The following is an 18,642-nucleotide window of genomic DNA, read 5'->3' as shown; positions in this document are numbered from 1 at the left end:
AAGGTGCTGCACAGGAGTATTGTAAGACATTGAAAAATGTGACCCCGAGCCACAAGGAGAAATTAGGGCAGATGGCCAAAAGCTTGGTCACAGAGGTGGGTTTTAAGGTGCGTCTTGGCAGGAATGACATATGAGGAGAGATTGGGTCGATTGGGCTTATACTCGCTGGAGTTTAGAAGAATGAGAGGGGATCTCATTGAAACTTATAAAATTCTAACAGGACTAGACTGACCAGATGCAGGAAGGATGTTCCCGATGGCCGGGGAGTCCAGAACCAGGGGTCAGTCTAAGGATAAGGGGTAAGACATTGGTGGAAGTGACCACCGCGCAGTCCTTGTGGAGACGAAGTCCCGTCTTCATGTTGAGGATACCCTCCACCGTGTTGTGTGGCACGACCACCTTGCGAAATGGGACAGTTTTCGAACAGATCTGGCAACTCAAAACTGGGCATCCATGAGGCGCTGTGGGCCATCAGCAGCAGCAGAATTGTATTCAACCACAATCTGTAACCTCATGGCCCAGCATATCCCTCACTCTACCATTACCATCAAGCCGGGAGATCAACCCTGGTTTAACGAAGAGTGCAGGAGAGCATGCCGGTAACAGCACCAGGCATACCGAAAAATGAGGTGTCAACCTGGTGAGGCTACAACACAGGACTACTTGCATGCCAAACAACAGAAGCAACATGTGATAGACGGAGCTAAGCGATCTCACAACCATCGGATCAAATCAAAGCTCTGCAGTCCTGCCACATCCAGTCGTGAGTGGTGGTGGACAATTAAACAGTTAACAGGAGGAGGAGGCTCCAAAAATATCCTCATCCTCAATGATGGTGGAGCCCAGCATGTGAGTGCAAAAGACAAGGCTGAAGCATTTGCAACTATCTTCAGCCAGAAGTGCCAAGTGGACGATCCATCTCGGCCTCCTCCTGAGGTCCCCAGCATCACAGATGCCAGTCTTCAGCCCATTCAATTCACTCCACGTGATGTCAAGAAACGGCTGAAGACACTGGATACTGCAAAGGCTATGGACCCTGACAACATTCCGGCAATAGTACTGAAGACTTGTGCTCCAGAACTAGCTGCGCCCCTAGCCAAGCTGTTCCAGTACAGCTACAACACTGGCATCTACCCGGCAATGTGGAAAATTGCCCAAGTATGTCCTGTCTACAAAAAGCAGGACAAATCCGACCCAGCCAATTACCGTCCCATCAGTCTACTCTCAATCATCAGCAAAGTGATGGAAGGTGTCGTCAACAGTGCTATCAAGCGGCACTTACTCAGCAGTAACCTGCTAACTGACGCCCAGTTTGGGTTCTGCCAGGGCCACTCAGTTCCTGACCTCATTACAGCCTTGGTCCAAACATGGACAAAAGAGCTGAACTCAAGAGGTGAGGTGAGAGTGACTGCCCTTGACATCAAGGCATCATTTGATCGAGTGTGGCATCAAGGAGCCCCAGCAAAACTGAAGTCAATGGGAATCAAGGGGGAAACTCTCCATTGGTTGGAATCATACCTAGCACAAAGGAAGTTGGCTGTGGTTGTTGGAGGTCATTCATCTCAATCACATGGCATCACTGCAGGAGTTCCTCAGGGCAGTGTCCTAGGCCCAACCATCTTCAGCTGTTTCATCAATGACCTTCCCTCCATCATAAGGTCAGAAGTGGGGATGTTCGCTGATGATTGCACACTGTTCAGCACCATTCGAGACTCGTCAGATACTGACACAGTCCGTGTCCATATGCAGCAAGACCTGGACAACATTCAGACTTGGGCTGACAAGTGGCAAGTAACATTCGCACCACACAAGTGCCAGGCAATGACCATCTCCAACAAGCGAGACTCTAACCATCTCCCCTTGACATTCAATGGCATTACCATCGCTGAATCCCCCACTATCAACATCCTCGGGGTGAACTGGACCAGCCATATAAATACTGTGGCTACAAGAGCAGGCCAGAGGCTGGGAATTCTGTGGTGAGTGTTTCACCTCCTGACTCCCCAAAGCCTTTCCACCATCTACAAGGCACGTCAGGAGTGTGATGGAATACTCTCCACTTGCCTGGGTGAGTGCAGCTCCAACAACACGCAAGAAGCTCGACACCATTCAGGATTAAGCAGCCCACTTGATTGGCACTCCATCCACCACCTTCAACATTCACTCCCTCCACCACCAGCGCACTGTGGCTGCAGTGTGTACCATCTGCAAGATGCACTGCAGCAACTTGCCAAAGCTCCTTCAACAGCACCTTCCAAACCCGTGACCTCTACCACTTAGAAGGACAAGTGTAAGAAGTCACACAACACCAGGTTATAGTCCAACAGCTTTATTTGAAATCACAAGCTTTCGGAGCGCTGCTCCTTCTTCAGGTGAAGTGGAGAAATGCATAAAGACACAGCTTATATAGTCAGAGAATCATGTCAGATGTTTACAGGTAACCTTTCCAACTGCCATTTATCGCACCTCGGCAGAGAGATAATCACAGCAGTCAAAGGTGTGAATGGTGTCCAAACAGGTCAGTCAGGGAAACATTACATCAAAGAACAATGAGGTGGGGTCACAAGGGGTCAAATATTGCAGATGCTGGGGTCTGTATGAAAAACAAAAAAACAGACAAAAAACATTTTTTTTTTTGGCTGGAAATCACAGCAGGTCCGGCCGCATCTGTGTAGAGAGAACAAGCCAATGTCGACTCGAGTCTGGATGACCCTGCATCAGGTGGGGTTACATGTAGCGTGACATGAACCCAAGATCTCGGTTGAGGCCGTCCTCATGAGTGCGGAACTTGGCTATCAGTTTCTGCTCGACGATTTTGCGTTGTCGTGTGTCTCGAAGGCCACCTTGGAGAATGCTTACCCGAAGATCGGAGGCTGAATGTCCTTGACTGCTGAAGTGTTCCCCGACTAGGAGGGAACACTCCTGCCTGGTGATTGTTGCGCGGTGTCCGTTCATCCGTTGTCGCAGTGTCTGCATGGTCTCGCCGATGTACCATGCTCCGGGGCATCCTTTCCTGCAACGTATGAGGTAAACAACGTTGGCCGAGTCACATGAGTATGTACCATGTACCTGGTGGGTGGTGTCCTCACGTGTGATGATGGTATCTGTGTTGATGATCTGGCATGTCTTGCAGAGGTTGCTGTGGTAGGGTTGTGTGGTGTCGTGGTCGCTGTTCTCCTGAAAGCTGGGTAATTTGCTGCGAACGATGGTCTGTTTGAGGTTAGGCAGCTGTTTGAAAGCGAGTAGTGGAGGCATGGGGATGGCCTTACCGAGGTGTTCGTCGTCATCGATGACATGTTGAAGGCTGCGAAGAACATGGCGTAGTTTCTCCGCTCCGGGGAAGTACTGGACGATGAAGGGTACTCTGTTGGTTGTGTCCCGTGTTTGTCTTCTGAGGAGGTCTATGCGATTTTTCGCTGTGGCCCGTCGGAACTGTCGATCGACGAGTCGAGCGTCATATCCCATTCTTACAAGGGCGTCTTTCAGTGTTTGTAGGTGTCCATCGCGTTCCTCCTCGTCTGAGCAGATCCTGTGTATTCGCAGGGCTTGTCCATAGGGGATGGCTTCTTTAACGTGGTTAGGGTGGAAGCTGGAGAAGTGAAGCATCGTGAGGTTGTCCGTGGGCTTGCGGTAGAGTGAAGTGCTGAGGTGTCCGTCTTTGATGGAGATTCGTGTGTCCAGGAATGAGACTGATTCTGAGGAGTAGTCCATGGTGAGTTTGATGGTGGGATGGAACTTGTTGATGTTATCGTGTAGTCTTTTCAGTGATTCTTCGCCGTGGGTCCATAGGAAGAAAATGTCGTCGATGTATCTGGTGTATGGCATCTCCACACCATAGAAGGACAAGGGCAGCAGACGCATGGGAACATCACCACCTACAAGTTCCCCTCCAAGCCACACACCATCCTGACTTGGACCTGTATTGCCGTTCCTTCACTGTCACTGGGCCAAAATCCTGGAACTCCCTTCCTAACAGCATTGTGGGTGTACCTACACCATATGGACTGCAGCGGTTCAAGAAGGCGGCTCCCCACCATCTTCTCAAGGGCAATTAGGGATGGGCACTAAATGCAGGCCTAGCCAGCGACGCCCACATCCCATCAATGAATTTTAAAAAAATTAGGACTGAGATGAGGAGGAATTTATTCACCCAGAGAGTGATGAACCTGTGGAATTCTCTACCACACAAGGCAGTTGAGGCCAATTCATTAAATATATTCAAGAAGGAGTTAGATATATTTCTTAAGGCTAAAGGAATCAAGGGATATGGGGAGAAGGCAGGGACCGGGTACTGAATTTGGATGATCAGCCATAATCGCATTGAATGGCGGAGCAGGCTCGAGGGGCCGAATGGCCTACTCCTGCTCCTATCTTCTATGTTTCTAGAACCAGGGGTCACAGTTTTACATCTCCACCTTTCCCAGCCCAGGGGCAGTGAAGCTGATTTTCAGGCCCCAGCTGCTGGCACAGGTTGGTTGAAAGGATCAACAGTAATGGCGGCTGCAATCCCCACAAGCCCCCGTGCTCCAGAAAGCGCTCCGGCCGCTGCGCTGAGTTGTGGCTGACACCGCGCATGCGCCCCATGGCCCCGCCCTCTCCTGCTCCACAGGCGCCTGGCCCGCACCGCGCATGCTCAGCACACACCCTGGGCCCCTGTCAATCATCCTCCCCCGCGCCTGCGCACTGGGCCCCTGAGCTCCAGGCTGCCGCGCGGGGCTTTCTTTGTAAAGTCGGTGTTGGTGAAGAGCCGCAATCAGTGAGGGAAAGTGAGTTTTCCCCCAGATCCAATTGAGATCAGAGGCAGGGAGAGAATAAAGGGGAATCCAAACCTGAGAGTCCGCGGATCCGGGCCCCGAGCGGAGCTTCTTCAGTTTGGCGGAGTGCGCTCCAGGGACACGTGACCCGGGCCCAGGGCCTGATTGACGGGAGCTTCCGACCAATAGGGAGTGAGCGGGGCGGGGCTGGAGGAGCGAGCCGTCGCCCTGCGCACCCACCCGCCTCTTCGCCTAACCAGTCACGTCAAGACGTCGCTATCGTACAATGATAGACGTGAGCTCTCCACCAATGAGCGAGGGGAGGCGGAGCCTGGAGGACTGACCGAGAGGCTTTGGTCCTCCAACCAATCGCGGCGAAGGAGGAGGCGGGACCTGGGATCGGCCCGCCGCCATTTTGTAAAGTGGCCTGGTCAGAATCTGTGATCCTGGGAAAGTTTATTTTTAATGTTCCTTTCACATTTTACAGCTCAAACTAATTTTATTTTACAGACGATACTTGTTTTAAAAAAAGCAGTTTGTTTTTAAATTGATGAAACAGAAACAAGAAACCCTGTGGAGCAAATGTGAGTAAAAATATTTTTCTCCGAGTTAATTTTTAAAATATTAATTTTCTGCATTTTTAATTATTAATTTCACGCACTTTAAGAGAAATATGGGAGTGGTGGGGGTTCTCTTAAAGGGACAGGCGCTCTCTTTTTCTATGAGATTTTCATTAAAGGGACCGCGTCTCCGTGGATGACTGATTTTAAAGGGACAGCGTCTCCCTTTTTATTAATGTATCTGTAAGAGACTGACATTTAAAGTAGGGCAAATCCTCTGCTCCCGTGAGTGCTTGGCGAGAAATCAGGTGCTGTTTGCACTCGCCCCCTCCCAATATTCTGCCAAGGGACAGAAAGCAGAGAGTAGTGGTGAACGGTTGCTTTTCAGACTGGAGGGAGGTAAACAGTGATGTTCCCCAGGGGTCGGTATTAGGATCAATGTTCCCTCTTTTTTTGAGGTGTGTGGCCCCTTTAACGGGCTGCACGGCCCATTCAAATTTCCGCACATGCGCGTTTATTCCAGTTATAGGGCGGTGAGCCGGCTGCGCGGGACCTCCAGACCGCTCCGTGGCTGCGCAACTTAATGTGAACATTGATTCGGACCACTGCTTTTTTTGATATATAGCAAAGACCTGGACTTGGGGATCCGGGGCAAAATTTCAAAATTTACAGATGACACGAAACTCAGAAATGTAGCAAACAATGAGGATAGTAACAGACTTCAGGAGGATGTAGCCAGACTGGTGAAATGGGCAGAAACGTGGCAGATTAAATTTAATGTAGAGAAGTGTGAAGTGAATCATTTTGGTAGGAAGAATGAGGAGAGACAATATAAACTAAATGGTCCAGTTTTAAAGAGGGTGCAGGAACAGAGAGACCTCGGGGTGTATGTACACAAATCTTAGAAGGTGGCAGAACAAGTTGAGAAGGCTGTTAAAAAAGCAAACAGGATCCTTGGCTTTATTAATAGAGGAATAGAGTACAAAAGCAAGCAGGTTATGCTAAGCCTTTATAAAACACTGGCTAGGCTTCTGCTGGGCACCACACTTTAGGAAGGATGTCAAGGCCTAAGAGAGGGTGGAGAAGAAATTTACGAGAATGGGACCAGGGATGAGGGACTTGAGTTACGTGGAGAGATTGGAGAAGCTGGGGTTGTTCTCCTAAAGCAAAGAAGATTAAGAGGAGATTTGATAGAGTTGTTCAAAATCAGGATGGATTTTGAGAGAGTAAATAAGGAGAAACCGTTTCCAATGGCTGAAGGGACAGAAACCAGATTTAAGGCGATTGGCACAAGAACCAGAGGTGAGATGAGGAAACAGATTTTTACACCAAGTTGTTGTGATCTGGAATGCGCTGCCTGAAAGGGCGGTGGAAGCAGATTCGATATTATAATTCAAAAGAGATTGAGGTAAATAGTTGAAGGGAAAACATTTACAGGGCTTTGGGGAAAGAGCAGGGGGAGTGGGATTAATTGGATCGCTCTTTCAAAGAGCCGGCACAGGCACGATGGGCCGAATGGCCTCCTTCTGTGCTGTATCATTCTATGATGCTATTCTACACAGACACACACACATACAGTCAGACAGACACACAGACACAGATACTCACTAAAATACAGTCAGACACGCACTCACATTTTTTCTGCATGAACTTTTATTATTAATTTCAAAGACTTTACGAAAAAGGCGGGAGTGGTGGGCGGAGGGCTCTTAAAGGGACAGGGACTCTCCTTTCCAGTGTGATTTTCATTAAAGGGACCGAGTCCCTCCTTGCCTGTGGAGGACCAATTTTAAAAGGACAGCGTCTCGAAATCAGGTGCTGTCTGCGTGTGAACCACCTCCTCCCAATTTCCTGCCAAGCGATCCCTGCGGGCACCACTCCACTCTAGGAGTGGCTCCTAGAATCATACAGCACAGAAGGAGGCCATTCAGCCCATCGTGCCTGTGCCGGCTCTTTGAAAGAGCTCTCCATTTAGTCCCACTCCCCCTGCTCTTTCCCCATAGCCCTGAAAATTTTTCCCCTTCAAGTATTTATCCAATTCCCCAGTGAACGTTATTATTGACTCTGCTTCCACCGCCCTTTCAGGCAGCGCATTCCAGATCACAACAACTCGTTGCGTCAATAAAATTCTCCTCACCTCACCTCTGGTTCTTTTGTCAATGACCTTATATCTGTGTCCTCTGGTTACCGACCCTCCTGCCACTGGAAACAAGTTTCTCCTTATAAGCTACAGCTATACAAAGCCCTGGTTAGACCCCAGAGAGTCACAGAGTCATAACGGCACAACAGGAGGCCATTCGGCCCATCGAGTCCATGCCGGCTCTCTGTAGAGCAACCCAGTCAGTCCCGCTCCCCCCCTCTATCCCCGTAGCCCTGCAAGTTTATTTCCCTCAAGTGCCTATCCAGTCTCCCCTTGAAAACATTCAGTGTCTCCGCTTCCACCACTTCCGTCGGCAGCGAGTTCCAGGTCATCACCACTCGCTGCGTAAAAAAGTTTTTTCTCACCCCCACCCCCCCAACGCCGTATCTCTTGCCCAAAACCTTAAAACTGTGTCTCCTAGTCCTTGTACCATCAACCAGTGGGAACAGCCTTTCCCCGTCTAGCCTATCCAAACCCGTCATAATCTTGTACACCTCTATCAAATCAGCCCCCAACCTCCTTTGCTCTAATGAAAACAAATCCAGCTTCTCCAACCTGTCCTTGTAGCTAAGATCCCCCATCCCCGGAACCATTCTGGTAAATCTCCTCTGCACCCTCTCAAGGGCCTTCACATCCTTCCTAAAGTGTGGTGACCAGAACTGGATGCAATACTCCAGTTGTGGCCTAACCAGCGCTTTATAAAGGTTCAGCATAACTTCTCTACTTTTGTACTCAATACCTCTATTTATGAAGCCCAAGATCCCATATGCTTTGTTAACCACTCTCTCAATATGTCCCGCCACCTTCAGGGACCTACGCACATTAACTCCCAGGAACTCCCTGGAGCACTGTGTACAGTTCTGGGCACCGCACCTCAGAAAGGATGTATTGGTCTTGGAAGGAGTGCAGCACAGATTGACCAGAATGTTACCCGGGCTCCAAGGGTTAGATTGTGAGGAGAGATTACATAAACTAGGCTTGTGTTCCCTGGAATCCAGAAGGTTAAGGAGTGATTGAGGATTTTAGGATTTTGAAAGGAATTGGTAGAGTAGATAGAGAGAAACTTTTTCCGCCGGTAGGGGAGTCGAGGACAAGGGGACATCACCTTAAAATCAGAGCCAGGCCATTCAGGAGAGAAGTTGGGAAACACTTCTTCACACAAAGGGTGGTAGAAGTGTGGAACCCTCTCCCACAGAAAGCAGTCGATGCCAGCTCAATTAATCATTTTAAATCCCAGAGCCATAGATTTTTGCTAGACAAGGGAGCAAAGGGATATGGAGCCAAGGTAGGTGGGTGGAGTTAAGACACAGATCGGCCATGATCTCATTGAATGGTGGAACAGGCTGGAGGGGCCGAATGGCCTCCTCCTGTTCCCGTGCTCCTATTTACTCTATCAAAACCCTTCATGTTTTGAACACCTCTATTAAATCTCCGCTGCACCTTCTCTGCTCCAAGGAGGACAATCCCAGCTTCTCCAGTCTCTCCACATAACTGAAATCCTCTGTGTATTTGTCGTGGGGCAGCAGGCTATAGCAAACAGCTTTCTTAAGAACATAAGAAATAGGAGCAGCAGCAGGCCATTCGGCCCTTCGAGCCTGCTCCGCCATTCAATAAGGTCATGACTGATCTTCTGCCTCATCTCCACCTTCCTGCCCAATCCCCATATCCCTCGATTCCCCATGAGTCCAAAAATCTATCTGTCTCAGCCTTGATTATACTCAATGACTGAGCCTCCACAGCCCTCTGGGGCAGAGAATTCCAAAGATTCACCACCCTCTGAGTGAAGAAATTTCTCCTCATCTCAGTCCTAAATGGCCGACCCCTTATTCTGAGACTGTGACCCCTGGTTCTAGACTCCCCAGCCAGGGGAAACAGTCTCCCAGCATCTACCCTGTCAAGCCCTGTAAGAATTGTAGATGTTTCAATGACATCACCTCTCATTCTTCAAAATTGTAGGGAATATAGGCCCAGTCTCCTCAATCTCTCCTCATTGGACAATCCCCCCATACCAGGAATCAGTCTGGTGAACCTTCGTTGCACTCCCTCTAAGGCAAGTATATCCTTCCTTAGGTAAGGAGACCAGAACTGTACACAATACTCCAGGTGTGGTCTCACCAAGGCCCTATATAATTGCGGTAAAACTTTACTCTTATACTCCAATCCTTTTGCAATAAAGACTAACATACCATTTGCTTTCCTAATTGCTTGCTGCAGCTGCGTGTTAAGATGAGAAATGATAAAGGCAAGAAGTCACTTGTGGGAGTGGTGTACAGGCCCCCTGACAGTAACCACACGGTAGGATGGAGTATAAAGGAAGAAATAATGGGAGCTTGTCAGAAAGGTATGGCTATAATCATGGGGGATTTTAATCTACATATAGACTGGAAAAATCAGATGGGCAAAGGTAACCTAGATGAGGAGTTCAAAGAATCTTTTTGGGATAGTTCCTTAGAACAGCACGTTCTGGAACCAACCAGAGAGCAGACAATACTAGACCTGGTATTGTGCAATGAGATAGGATTAATTAGTGACCTCATAGTGAAGGCGCCCCTAGGTAGCAGCGATCATAATATGATTGAATTTTACATTCAGTTTGAGGGAGAGACGAGTGGGTCCAAGACTAGTATTTTAAACTTAAATAAGGGCAATTATGAGGGCATGAAAGCAGAGCTAGCTAAAGTGAACAGGCAAATTAGGTTAAGGGATAAGTCAATAGAGTTGCAGTGGCAGACATTTAAGGGGATATTTCAGAATACACAGAATAGATACATTCCAAAGATAAAGAAAAATTCCAAGGGGAGGACCCACCATCCGTGGTTAACTGAAAAAGTTAAAGATAGTATCAGACTTAAAGAAAAAGAATATAACTGTCCAAAGATGGCTGGCAGGTCAGAAGATTGGACAGAATATAAAAAACAGCAAAGAATGACTAAAAGATTAATAAGGAGAGAAAAATTAGAGTACCAGAGAAAGCTAGCTAGAAATATAAACACAGTTAATAAGAGTTTCTATAGATATTTAAAAAAGAAAAGAGTTAACAAAGTGAGCATTGGTCCTATAGAAAGTGAGTCTGGGGAATTAATAATGGAAAATAAGGAGATGGCAGTTGAATTGAACAGGTATTTTGCATCGGTCTTCACTATAGAGGATTCAAGTAACATCCCAGAAATAGCTGTAAATCAGGAAATGGAAGGGAGGGAGGAACTCAAGAAAATTGCAATCACCAGAGAAGTGGTACTGAGCAAATTGTTGGAGCTGTGGGCTGACAAGTCCCCGGGTCCTGGTGGACTTCATCCTAGGGTCTTAAAAGAAGTGGCTAGTGAGATAGTTGATGCGTTGGTTTTAATTTTCCAAAATTCCCTAGATTCGGGGAAGGTTCCATTAGATTGGAAAATAGTGAATGTAACTCCTTTATTCAAAAAGGGAGGGAGAGAGAAAGCAGGAAACTACAGGCCAGTTAGCTTAACATCTGTCATCGGGAAGATGTTAGAAGCTATTATTGAAGACGTTATAGCAGGGCACTTGGAAAAGTTCAAGGTAATCAGGCAGAGTCAACATGGTTTTGTGAAAGGGAAATCATGTTTAACCAATTTATTGGCGTTCTTTGAGGAAGTAACATGTGCTGTGGATAAAGGGGAACCGGTGGATGTACTGTACTTAGATTTCCAGAAGGCATTTGATAAGGTGCCACATCAAAGGTTATTGCGGAAAATAAAAGCTCATGATGTAGGGAGTAACATGTTGGCATGGATAGAAGATTAGCTAGCTAACAGGAAACAGAGAGTAGGCATAAATGGGTCATTTTCTGGTTGGCAAGTTGTAACGAGTGGTGTGCCACAGGGACCAGTGCTGGGGCCTCAACTTTTTACAATTTATGTAAATGACTTGGATGAAGGGACCGAAGGCATGGTTGCTAAATTTGCTGATGACACAAAGATAGGTAGGAAAGTAAATTGTGAAGAGGACATGAGGAGGCTACAAAGGGATATAGATAAGTTAAGTGAGTGGGCAAAGATCTGGCAAATGGAGTATAATGAGGGAAAATGTGAAGCTGTCCATTTTGGCAGGAAGTATTGAAAAAGAAGCATATTATCTAAATGGTGAGAGATTGCAGAGCTCTGAGATGCAGAGGGATCTGGGTGTCCTAATGCATGAATCGCAAAAGGTTAGTATTCAGGTACAACAAGTAATCAGGAAAGCTAATAGAATGTTATTGTTTATTGCGAGGGAAACTGAATACAAAAGTAGGGAGTTTATACTTCAGTTATACAGGGCATTGGTGAGACCACATCTGGAGCACTGTGTACAGTATTGGTCTCCTTATTTAAGGAAGGATGTAAATGCATTGGAAGCAGTTCAGAGAAGGTTTACTGGACTAATACCTGGAATGGGCGGGTTGTCTTATGAGGAAAGGTTGGACAGGCTAGGCTTGTATCCGCTGGAGTTTAGAAGAGTAAGAGGTGACTTGATTGAAACATATAAGATCCTGAGGGGTCTGGACAGGGTGGATGTGGAGAGGATGTTTCCTCTTGTGGGAGAATCTAGAACTAGGGGTCACGGTTTAAAAATAAGGGGTCGCCCATTTAAGACCGAGATGAGGAGAAATCTTTTCTCACACAGGGTCGTGAGACTTTGGAACTCTCTTCCACAGAGGGCGGTGGAAGCAGAGTCTTTGAATATTTTTAAGGCAGAGGTAGATAGATTCTTGATAAGCAAGGGGGTGAAAGGTTATCGGGGGTAGGTGGGAATGTGGAGTAATCAGATCAGCCATGATCTTATTGAATGGCGGAGCAGGCTCGAGGGGCCGAGTGGCCGACTCCTGCTCCTAATTCGTATGTTCGTATGTAACCTGTGCAGCAGCTGGGGCCTGAAAATCAGCTTCAATGCCCCTGGGCTGGGAAAGGGCGACATGAGGTAACATTCTCCATCTTACCCCGTTTTACACTCCTTTTACAGGGTTTTAGAAGTGGAGCATTTACAGACAGGAAGCTCAGACCAAACATCACTTCAAGATCAGACAGTCACTCGATTCATCAGGACCTGATTCAGTCGCTCCTCCAATCTGCTGGCACACCAGCTTGTTCACACTAATGAGAGACCTTTTAAATGTTCTGAGTGTGGGAAGAGATTTAAAAGGTCCCAGGACCTGAACAGGCACCAGCTGGAGAGAGCAAGAGAGATTATGTTCACCTGCTCAGTGTGTGGGAAGGAATTCACTCGGTCCTCGAATCTGCTGGCACACCAGCGAGTTCACACTGGGGAGAGGCTGGTGAAACATTCTGACTGTGGGAAAAGCTTTAAAATCTCCCAGGAGCTGAAGGGACACCAGCTGGAGAGAGCAGGAAAGAGGCCATTCACCTGCTGCGTGTGTGGGAAGGGATTCACTCAGTCATTCAATCTGCTGAGACACCAGCAAGTTCACACTGATGAGAGACTATTTAAATGTTCTGACTGTGGGAAGAGCTTTAAACGCTCTGGACATTTGACGGCACACCAGCGAGTTCACACTAGGGAGCGGCTGTTCACCTGCTCCGTGTGTGGGCAGGGATTCACTCGGTCCTCAACACTGCTGGAACACCAACAAGTTCACACCGGGGAGCGGCCGTTCACCTGCTCGGTGTGTGGGAAGGGATTCACTCAGTCATCTCACCTGCTGACACACCAGCGAGTTCACACTGGGGAGAGGCCTTTCACCTGCTCTGTGTGTGGGAAGGGATTCACTCAGTCATCCCACCTGCTGAGACACCAGCGAGGTCACACTAATGAAAGGCCTTTCACCTGCTCTGTGTGTGGGAAGGGATTCACTCAGTCATCCCACCTGCTGACACACCAGCGAGTTCACACTGGGGAGAGGCCGTTCACCTGCTCTGTGTGTGGGAAGGGATTCACTCAGTCATCCCACCTGCTGAGACACCAGCGAGGTCACACTAATGAAAGGCCTTTCACCTGCTCTGTGTGTGGGAAGGGATTCACTCAGTCATCCCACCTGCTGACACACCAGCGAGTTCACACTGGGGAGAGGCCTTTCACCTGCTCTGTCTGTGGGAAGGGATTCACTCAGTTATCCAACCTGCTGAAACACCAACGAGTTCACACTGTTCTGTAGCTGGGGCGACATGAACATGGAATGGATGAATGTTTTAGAAATTCTTGGACTGCTGTTTAATCTTTAAGACTGTTGTGCTGATGATTCCCTTTGTTTGACTGTTCATGGTGTTACATAGAATGTACAGCACAGAAACAGGCCATTCGGCCCAACTGGTCCATGCCAGTGTTTATGCTCCACACCCACCCTACTTCAATTAACCCGATCAACACATCCTCCCATTCCTTTCTCCCTTGTGTGGCTTCCCCATAAATCCATCTGTGCTGTTCACCTCAACTACTCCCTGTGGTAGCGAGTTCCCCAGTCTCACCACTCTCTAGGTAAAGACATTTCTCCTGAATTCCCTACTTGATCTGTCAGAGACTATTTTATATTGATGGCCCCTTAAATATGATGAGATTCTGTTAAGCTGACCAGTATGTTGTTGTACTTTGTCTTTTTCTGATGGATGAAACATTACTGAGCCCCTGTACCCGTGTTATGGGATGAAGTGCCAGACAAGTGAAGGCACAACGTCTGGGTTTGAATCTAATAATAACCTCACGGACCGTATAGTTGTGATAACCCGACGGTCTTGTGGTTATAGCCTGGTCACAGATGGACTAAATTCCCTGAATTAGCAGGAGTTCAGGAGGCAGTCAACAGACGGGTCCAAACAATCTCATTTCCTGAGCGGTAACCAAGCTTGTGTATAAGAACAGGCCACTTAAGCCATTGTCAGTTGGAACAGACTCGAGAAGGTCCTAGTAAAGGACCTAGAAAATGTCCTAGTAAAGGATCCCCTTGGAATGAGTGACCATAACATGGTTGAATTCCATATTCAATTAGAGGGTGAGAAGGTTGGATCTCAAACAAGCGTGCTGAGCTTGAATAAAGGAGACTATGAAGGTATGAGAGCGGAATTGAGTAGAGGGGATTGGGAAAATAGATTAAAGGGTAAGATGATACATGATCAGTGGTGTACATTTAAGGAGTTATTTTACAACTTCCAAAAAATATATATTCCACTGAGAAGAAAAGGGTGTAAAAGAAAAGACAGCCTTCTGTGGCTAAGTAAAGAAATTAAGGATAGTATTCGACTAAAAACAAGGGCATATAAGGTAGCCAAATCTAGTGGGAGGATAGAGGATTGTGAAAACTTTAAGAGACAGCAAAAAATAACAAAAAGATTGATTAAGAAAGGGAAGATAGATTATGAAAGTAAATTAGCAAAAAATATAAAAACAGATAGTAAGAGTTTTTATAGTTATATAAAAAGAAAAAGGGTGGCTAAAGTAAATGTTGGTCCCTTAGAGGATGAGACCGGGAAATTAATGGTGGGAAATATGGAGATGGCAAAAACACTGAATGAATATTTTGTATCAGTCTTTACAGTAGAGGACACTAAGAATATCCCAACACTGGACAAACAGGGGGCTAAAGGGAGGAGGAGCTAATCACGATCAAAATCACTAAGGAAGTGGTACTCAGTAAAATAATGGGACTCAAGGCAGATAAATCACCTGGACCTGATGGCTTACATCCTAGGGTCTTGAGGGAAGTGGCGGTAGGGATTGTGGATGCATTGGTAATAATTTTCCAAAACTCCCTGGACTCCGCAAAGGTCCCGGCAGACTGGAAAACTGCTAATGTAACACCCTTATTTAAAAAGGGCAGTAGACAGAAGGCTGGAAACTATAGCCTAACATCTGTGGTAAGTAAAATATTGGAGTCCATTATTAAGGAGACAGTAACAGGACATTTGGATAATCATAATTTAATAGGACAAAGTCAGCATGGTTTTATGAAGGGGATGTCATGTTTGACAAATTTGCTGGAGTTTTGTGACCAGCTCCAGGGGGAGGGAGCGGGGCCTGTTCAGAGCCCGCGCTCACCTTGGAGCGGAGCATGCGGAGTAGGGGGAGGGGGCGGTGCTTGTTCAGAGCCCGCGCTCACCTTGGAGCGGCGCATGCGGAGTCGGGGGAGGGGGCGGGGCCTGTTCAGAGCCCACGCTCACCTTGGAGCGGTCTAGGGGGAGGGGGCGGGGCCTGTTCAGAGCCCGCGCTCACCTTGGAGCGGTGTAGGGGGAGGGGGCGGGGCCTGTTCAGAGCCCGTGCTCACCTTGGAGCGGCGCATGCGGAGTAGGGGGAGGGGGCGGGGCCTGTTCAGAGCCCGCGCTCACCTTGGAGCGGCGCATGCGGAGTAGGGGGAGGGGGCGTGGCCTGTTCAGTGCCCGTGCTCACCTTGGAGCGGCGTATGCGGAGTAGGGGGAGGGGGCGGTGCTTGTTCAGAGCCCGCGCTCACCTTCGAGCGGCGCATGCGGAGTAGGGGGAGGGGGCGGGGCCTGTTCAGAGCTCACCTCCAACAATGAGAACAACAACAACTTGTATTTCTATAGCGCCTTTAACGTAGGAAATCATCCCAGGGCGCTGCACAGGAGTATTGTAAGACATTGAAAAATGTGACCCCGAGCCACAAGGAGAAATTAGGGCAGATGGCCAAAAGCTTGGTCACAGAGGTGGGTTTTAAGGTGCGTCTTGGCAGGAATGACGTATGAGGAGAGATTGGGTCGATTGGGCTTATACTCGCTGGAGTTTAGAAGAATGAGAGGGGATCTCATTGAAACTTATAAAATTCTAACAGGACTAGACTGACCAGATGCAGGAAGGATGTTCCCGATGGCCGGGGAGTCCAGAACCAGGGGTCAGTCTAAGGATAAGGGGTAAGACATTGGTGGAAGTGACCACCGCGCAGTCCTTGTGGAGACGAAGTCCCGTCTTCATGTTGAGGATACCCTCCACCGTGTTGTGTGGCATGACCACCTTGCGAAATGGGACAGTTTTCGAACAGATCTGGCAACTCAAAACTGGGCATCCATGAGGCTCTGTGGGCCATCAGCAGCAGCAGAATTGTATTCAACCACAATCTGTAACCTCATGGCCCGGCATATCCCTCACTCTACCATTACCATCAAGCCGGGAGATCAACCCTGGTTTAACGAAGAGTGCAGGAGAGCATGCCGGTAACAGCACCAGACATACCGAAAAATGAGGTGTCAACCTGGTGAGGCTGCAACACAGGACTACTTGCATGCCAAACAACAGAAGCAACATGTGATAGACGGAGCTAAGCGATCTCACAACCATCGGATCAAATCAAAGCTCTGCAGTCCTGCCACATCCAGTCGTGAGTGGTGGTGGACAATTAAACAGTTAACAGGAGGAGGAGGCTCCAAAAATATCCTCATCCTCAATGATGGTGGAGCCCAGCATGTGAGTGCAAAAGACAAGGCTGAAGCATTTGCAACTATCTTCAGCCAGAAGTGCCAAGTGGACGATCCATCTCGGCCTCCTCCTGAGGTCCCCAGCATCACAGATGCCAGTCTTCAGCCCATTCAATTCACTCCACGTGATGTCAAGAAACGGCTGAAGACACTGGATACTGCAAAGGCTATGGACCCTGACAACATTCCGGCAATAGTACTGAAGACTTGTGCTCCAGAACTAGCTGCGCCCCTAGCCAAGCTGTTCCAGTACAGCTACAACACTGGCATCTACCCGGCAATGTGGAAAATTGCCCAAGTATGTCCTGTCTACAAAAAGCAGGACAAATCCGACCCAGCCAATTACCGTCCCATCAGTCTACTCTCAATCATCAGCAAAGTGATGGAAGGTGTCGTCGACAGTGCTATCAAGCGGCACTTACTCAGCAGTAACCTGCTAACTGACGCCCAGTTTGGGTTCTGCCAGGGCCACTCAGTTCCTGACCTCATTACAGCCTTGGTCCAAACATGGACAAAAGAGCTGAACTCAAGAGGTGAGGTGAGAGTGACTGCCCTTGACATCAAGGCATCATTTGATCGAGTGTGGCATCAAGGAGCCCCAGCAAAACTGAAGTCAATGGGAATCAAGGGGGAAACTCTCCATTGGTTGGAATCATACCTAGCAGAAAGGAAGTTGGCTGTGGTTGTTGGAGGGCATTCATTTCAATCACATGACATCACTGCAGGAGTTCCTCAGGGCAGTGTCCTAGGCCCAACCATCTTCAGCTGTTTCATCAATGACCTTCCCTCCATCATAAGGTCAGAAGTGGGGATGTTCGCTGATGATTGCACACTGTTCAGCACCATTCGAGACTCGTCAGATACTGACACAGTCCGTGTCCATATGCAGCAAGACCTGGACAACATTCAGACTTGGGCTGACAAGTGGCAAGTAACATTCGCACCACACAAGTGCCAGGCAATGACCATCTCCAACAAGCGAGACTCTAACCATCTCCCCTTGACATTCAATGGCATTACCATCGCTGAATCCCCCACTATCAACATCCTCGGGGTGAACTGGACCAGCCATATAAATACTGTGGCTACAAGAGCAGGCCAGAGGCTGGGAATTCTGTGGCGAGTGTTTCACCTCCTGACTCCCCAAAGCCTTTCCACCATCTACAAGGCACGTCAGGAGTGTGATGGAATACTCTCCACTTGCCTGGATGAGTGCAGCTCCAACAACACTCAAGAAGCTCGACACCATTCAGGATTAAGCAGCCCACTTGATTGGCACTCCATCCACCACCTTCAACATTCACTCCCTCCACCACCAGCGCACTGTGGCTGCAGTGTGTACCATCTGCAAGATGCACTGCAGCAACTTGCCAAAGCTCCTTCAACAGCACCTTCCAAACCCGTGACCTCTACCACTTAGAAGGACAAGTGTAAGAAGTCACACAACACCAGGTTATAGTCCAACAGCTTTATTTGAAATCACAAGCTTTCGGAGCGCTGCTCCTTCTTCAGGTGAAGTGGAGAAATGCATAAAGACACAGCTTATATAGTCAGAGAATCATGTCAGATGTTTACAGGTAACCTTTCCAACTGCCATTTATCGCACCTCGGCAGAGAGATAATCACAGCAGTCAAAGGTGTGAATGGTGTCCAAACAGGTCAGTCAGGGAAACATTACATCAAAGAACAATGAGGTGGGGTCACAAGGGGTCAAATATTGCAGATGCTGGGGTCTGTATGAAAAACAAAAAAACAGACAAAAAACATTTTTTTTTTTGGCTGGAAATCACAGCAGGTCCGGCCGCATCTGTGTAGAGAGA

The 18,642-nt window shown here is 48.1% G+C and overlaps 1 protein-coding gene across 1 annotated transcript in view; it reads left to right on the top strand.

Annotated features, from left to right (window-relative positions):
- Positions 1 to 18,642, top strand: part of LOC147118255 (uncharacterized) — a 180,944-nt gene that overhangs the window by 137,581 nt on the left and 24,721 nt on the right. Inside the window, exon 5 of the mRNA XM_085983691.1 lies at positions 12,511 to 13,375. Within this exon, the coding sequence (XP_085839817.1) occupies positions 12,511 to 13,375 (865 nt within the window). The remainder of the gene's footprint in view (positions 1 to 12,510; positions 13,376 to 18,642) is intronic.

The sequence above is a fragment of the Somniosus microcephalus genome, chromosome 4 (genome assembly GCF_052327205.1).
Source record: "Somniosus microcephalus isolate GS21.2 chromosome 4, FLI_Smic_1.0, whole genome shotgun sequence".
Lineage (NCBI taxonomy): Eukaryota > Metazoa > Chordata > Chondrichthyes > Squaliformes > Somniosidae > Somniosus > Somniosus microcephalus.
This window is presented reverse-complemented; position numbering and strand designations above follow the sequence as displayed.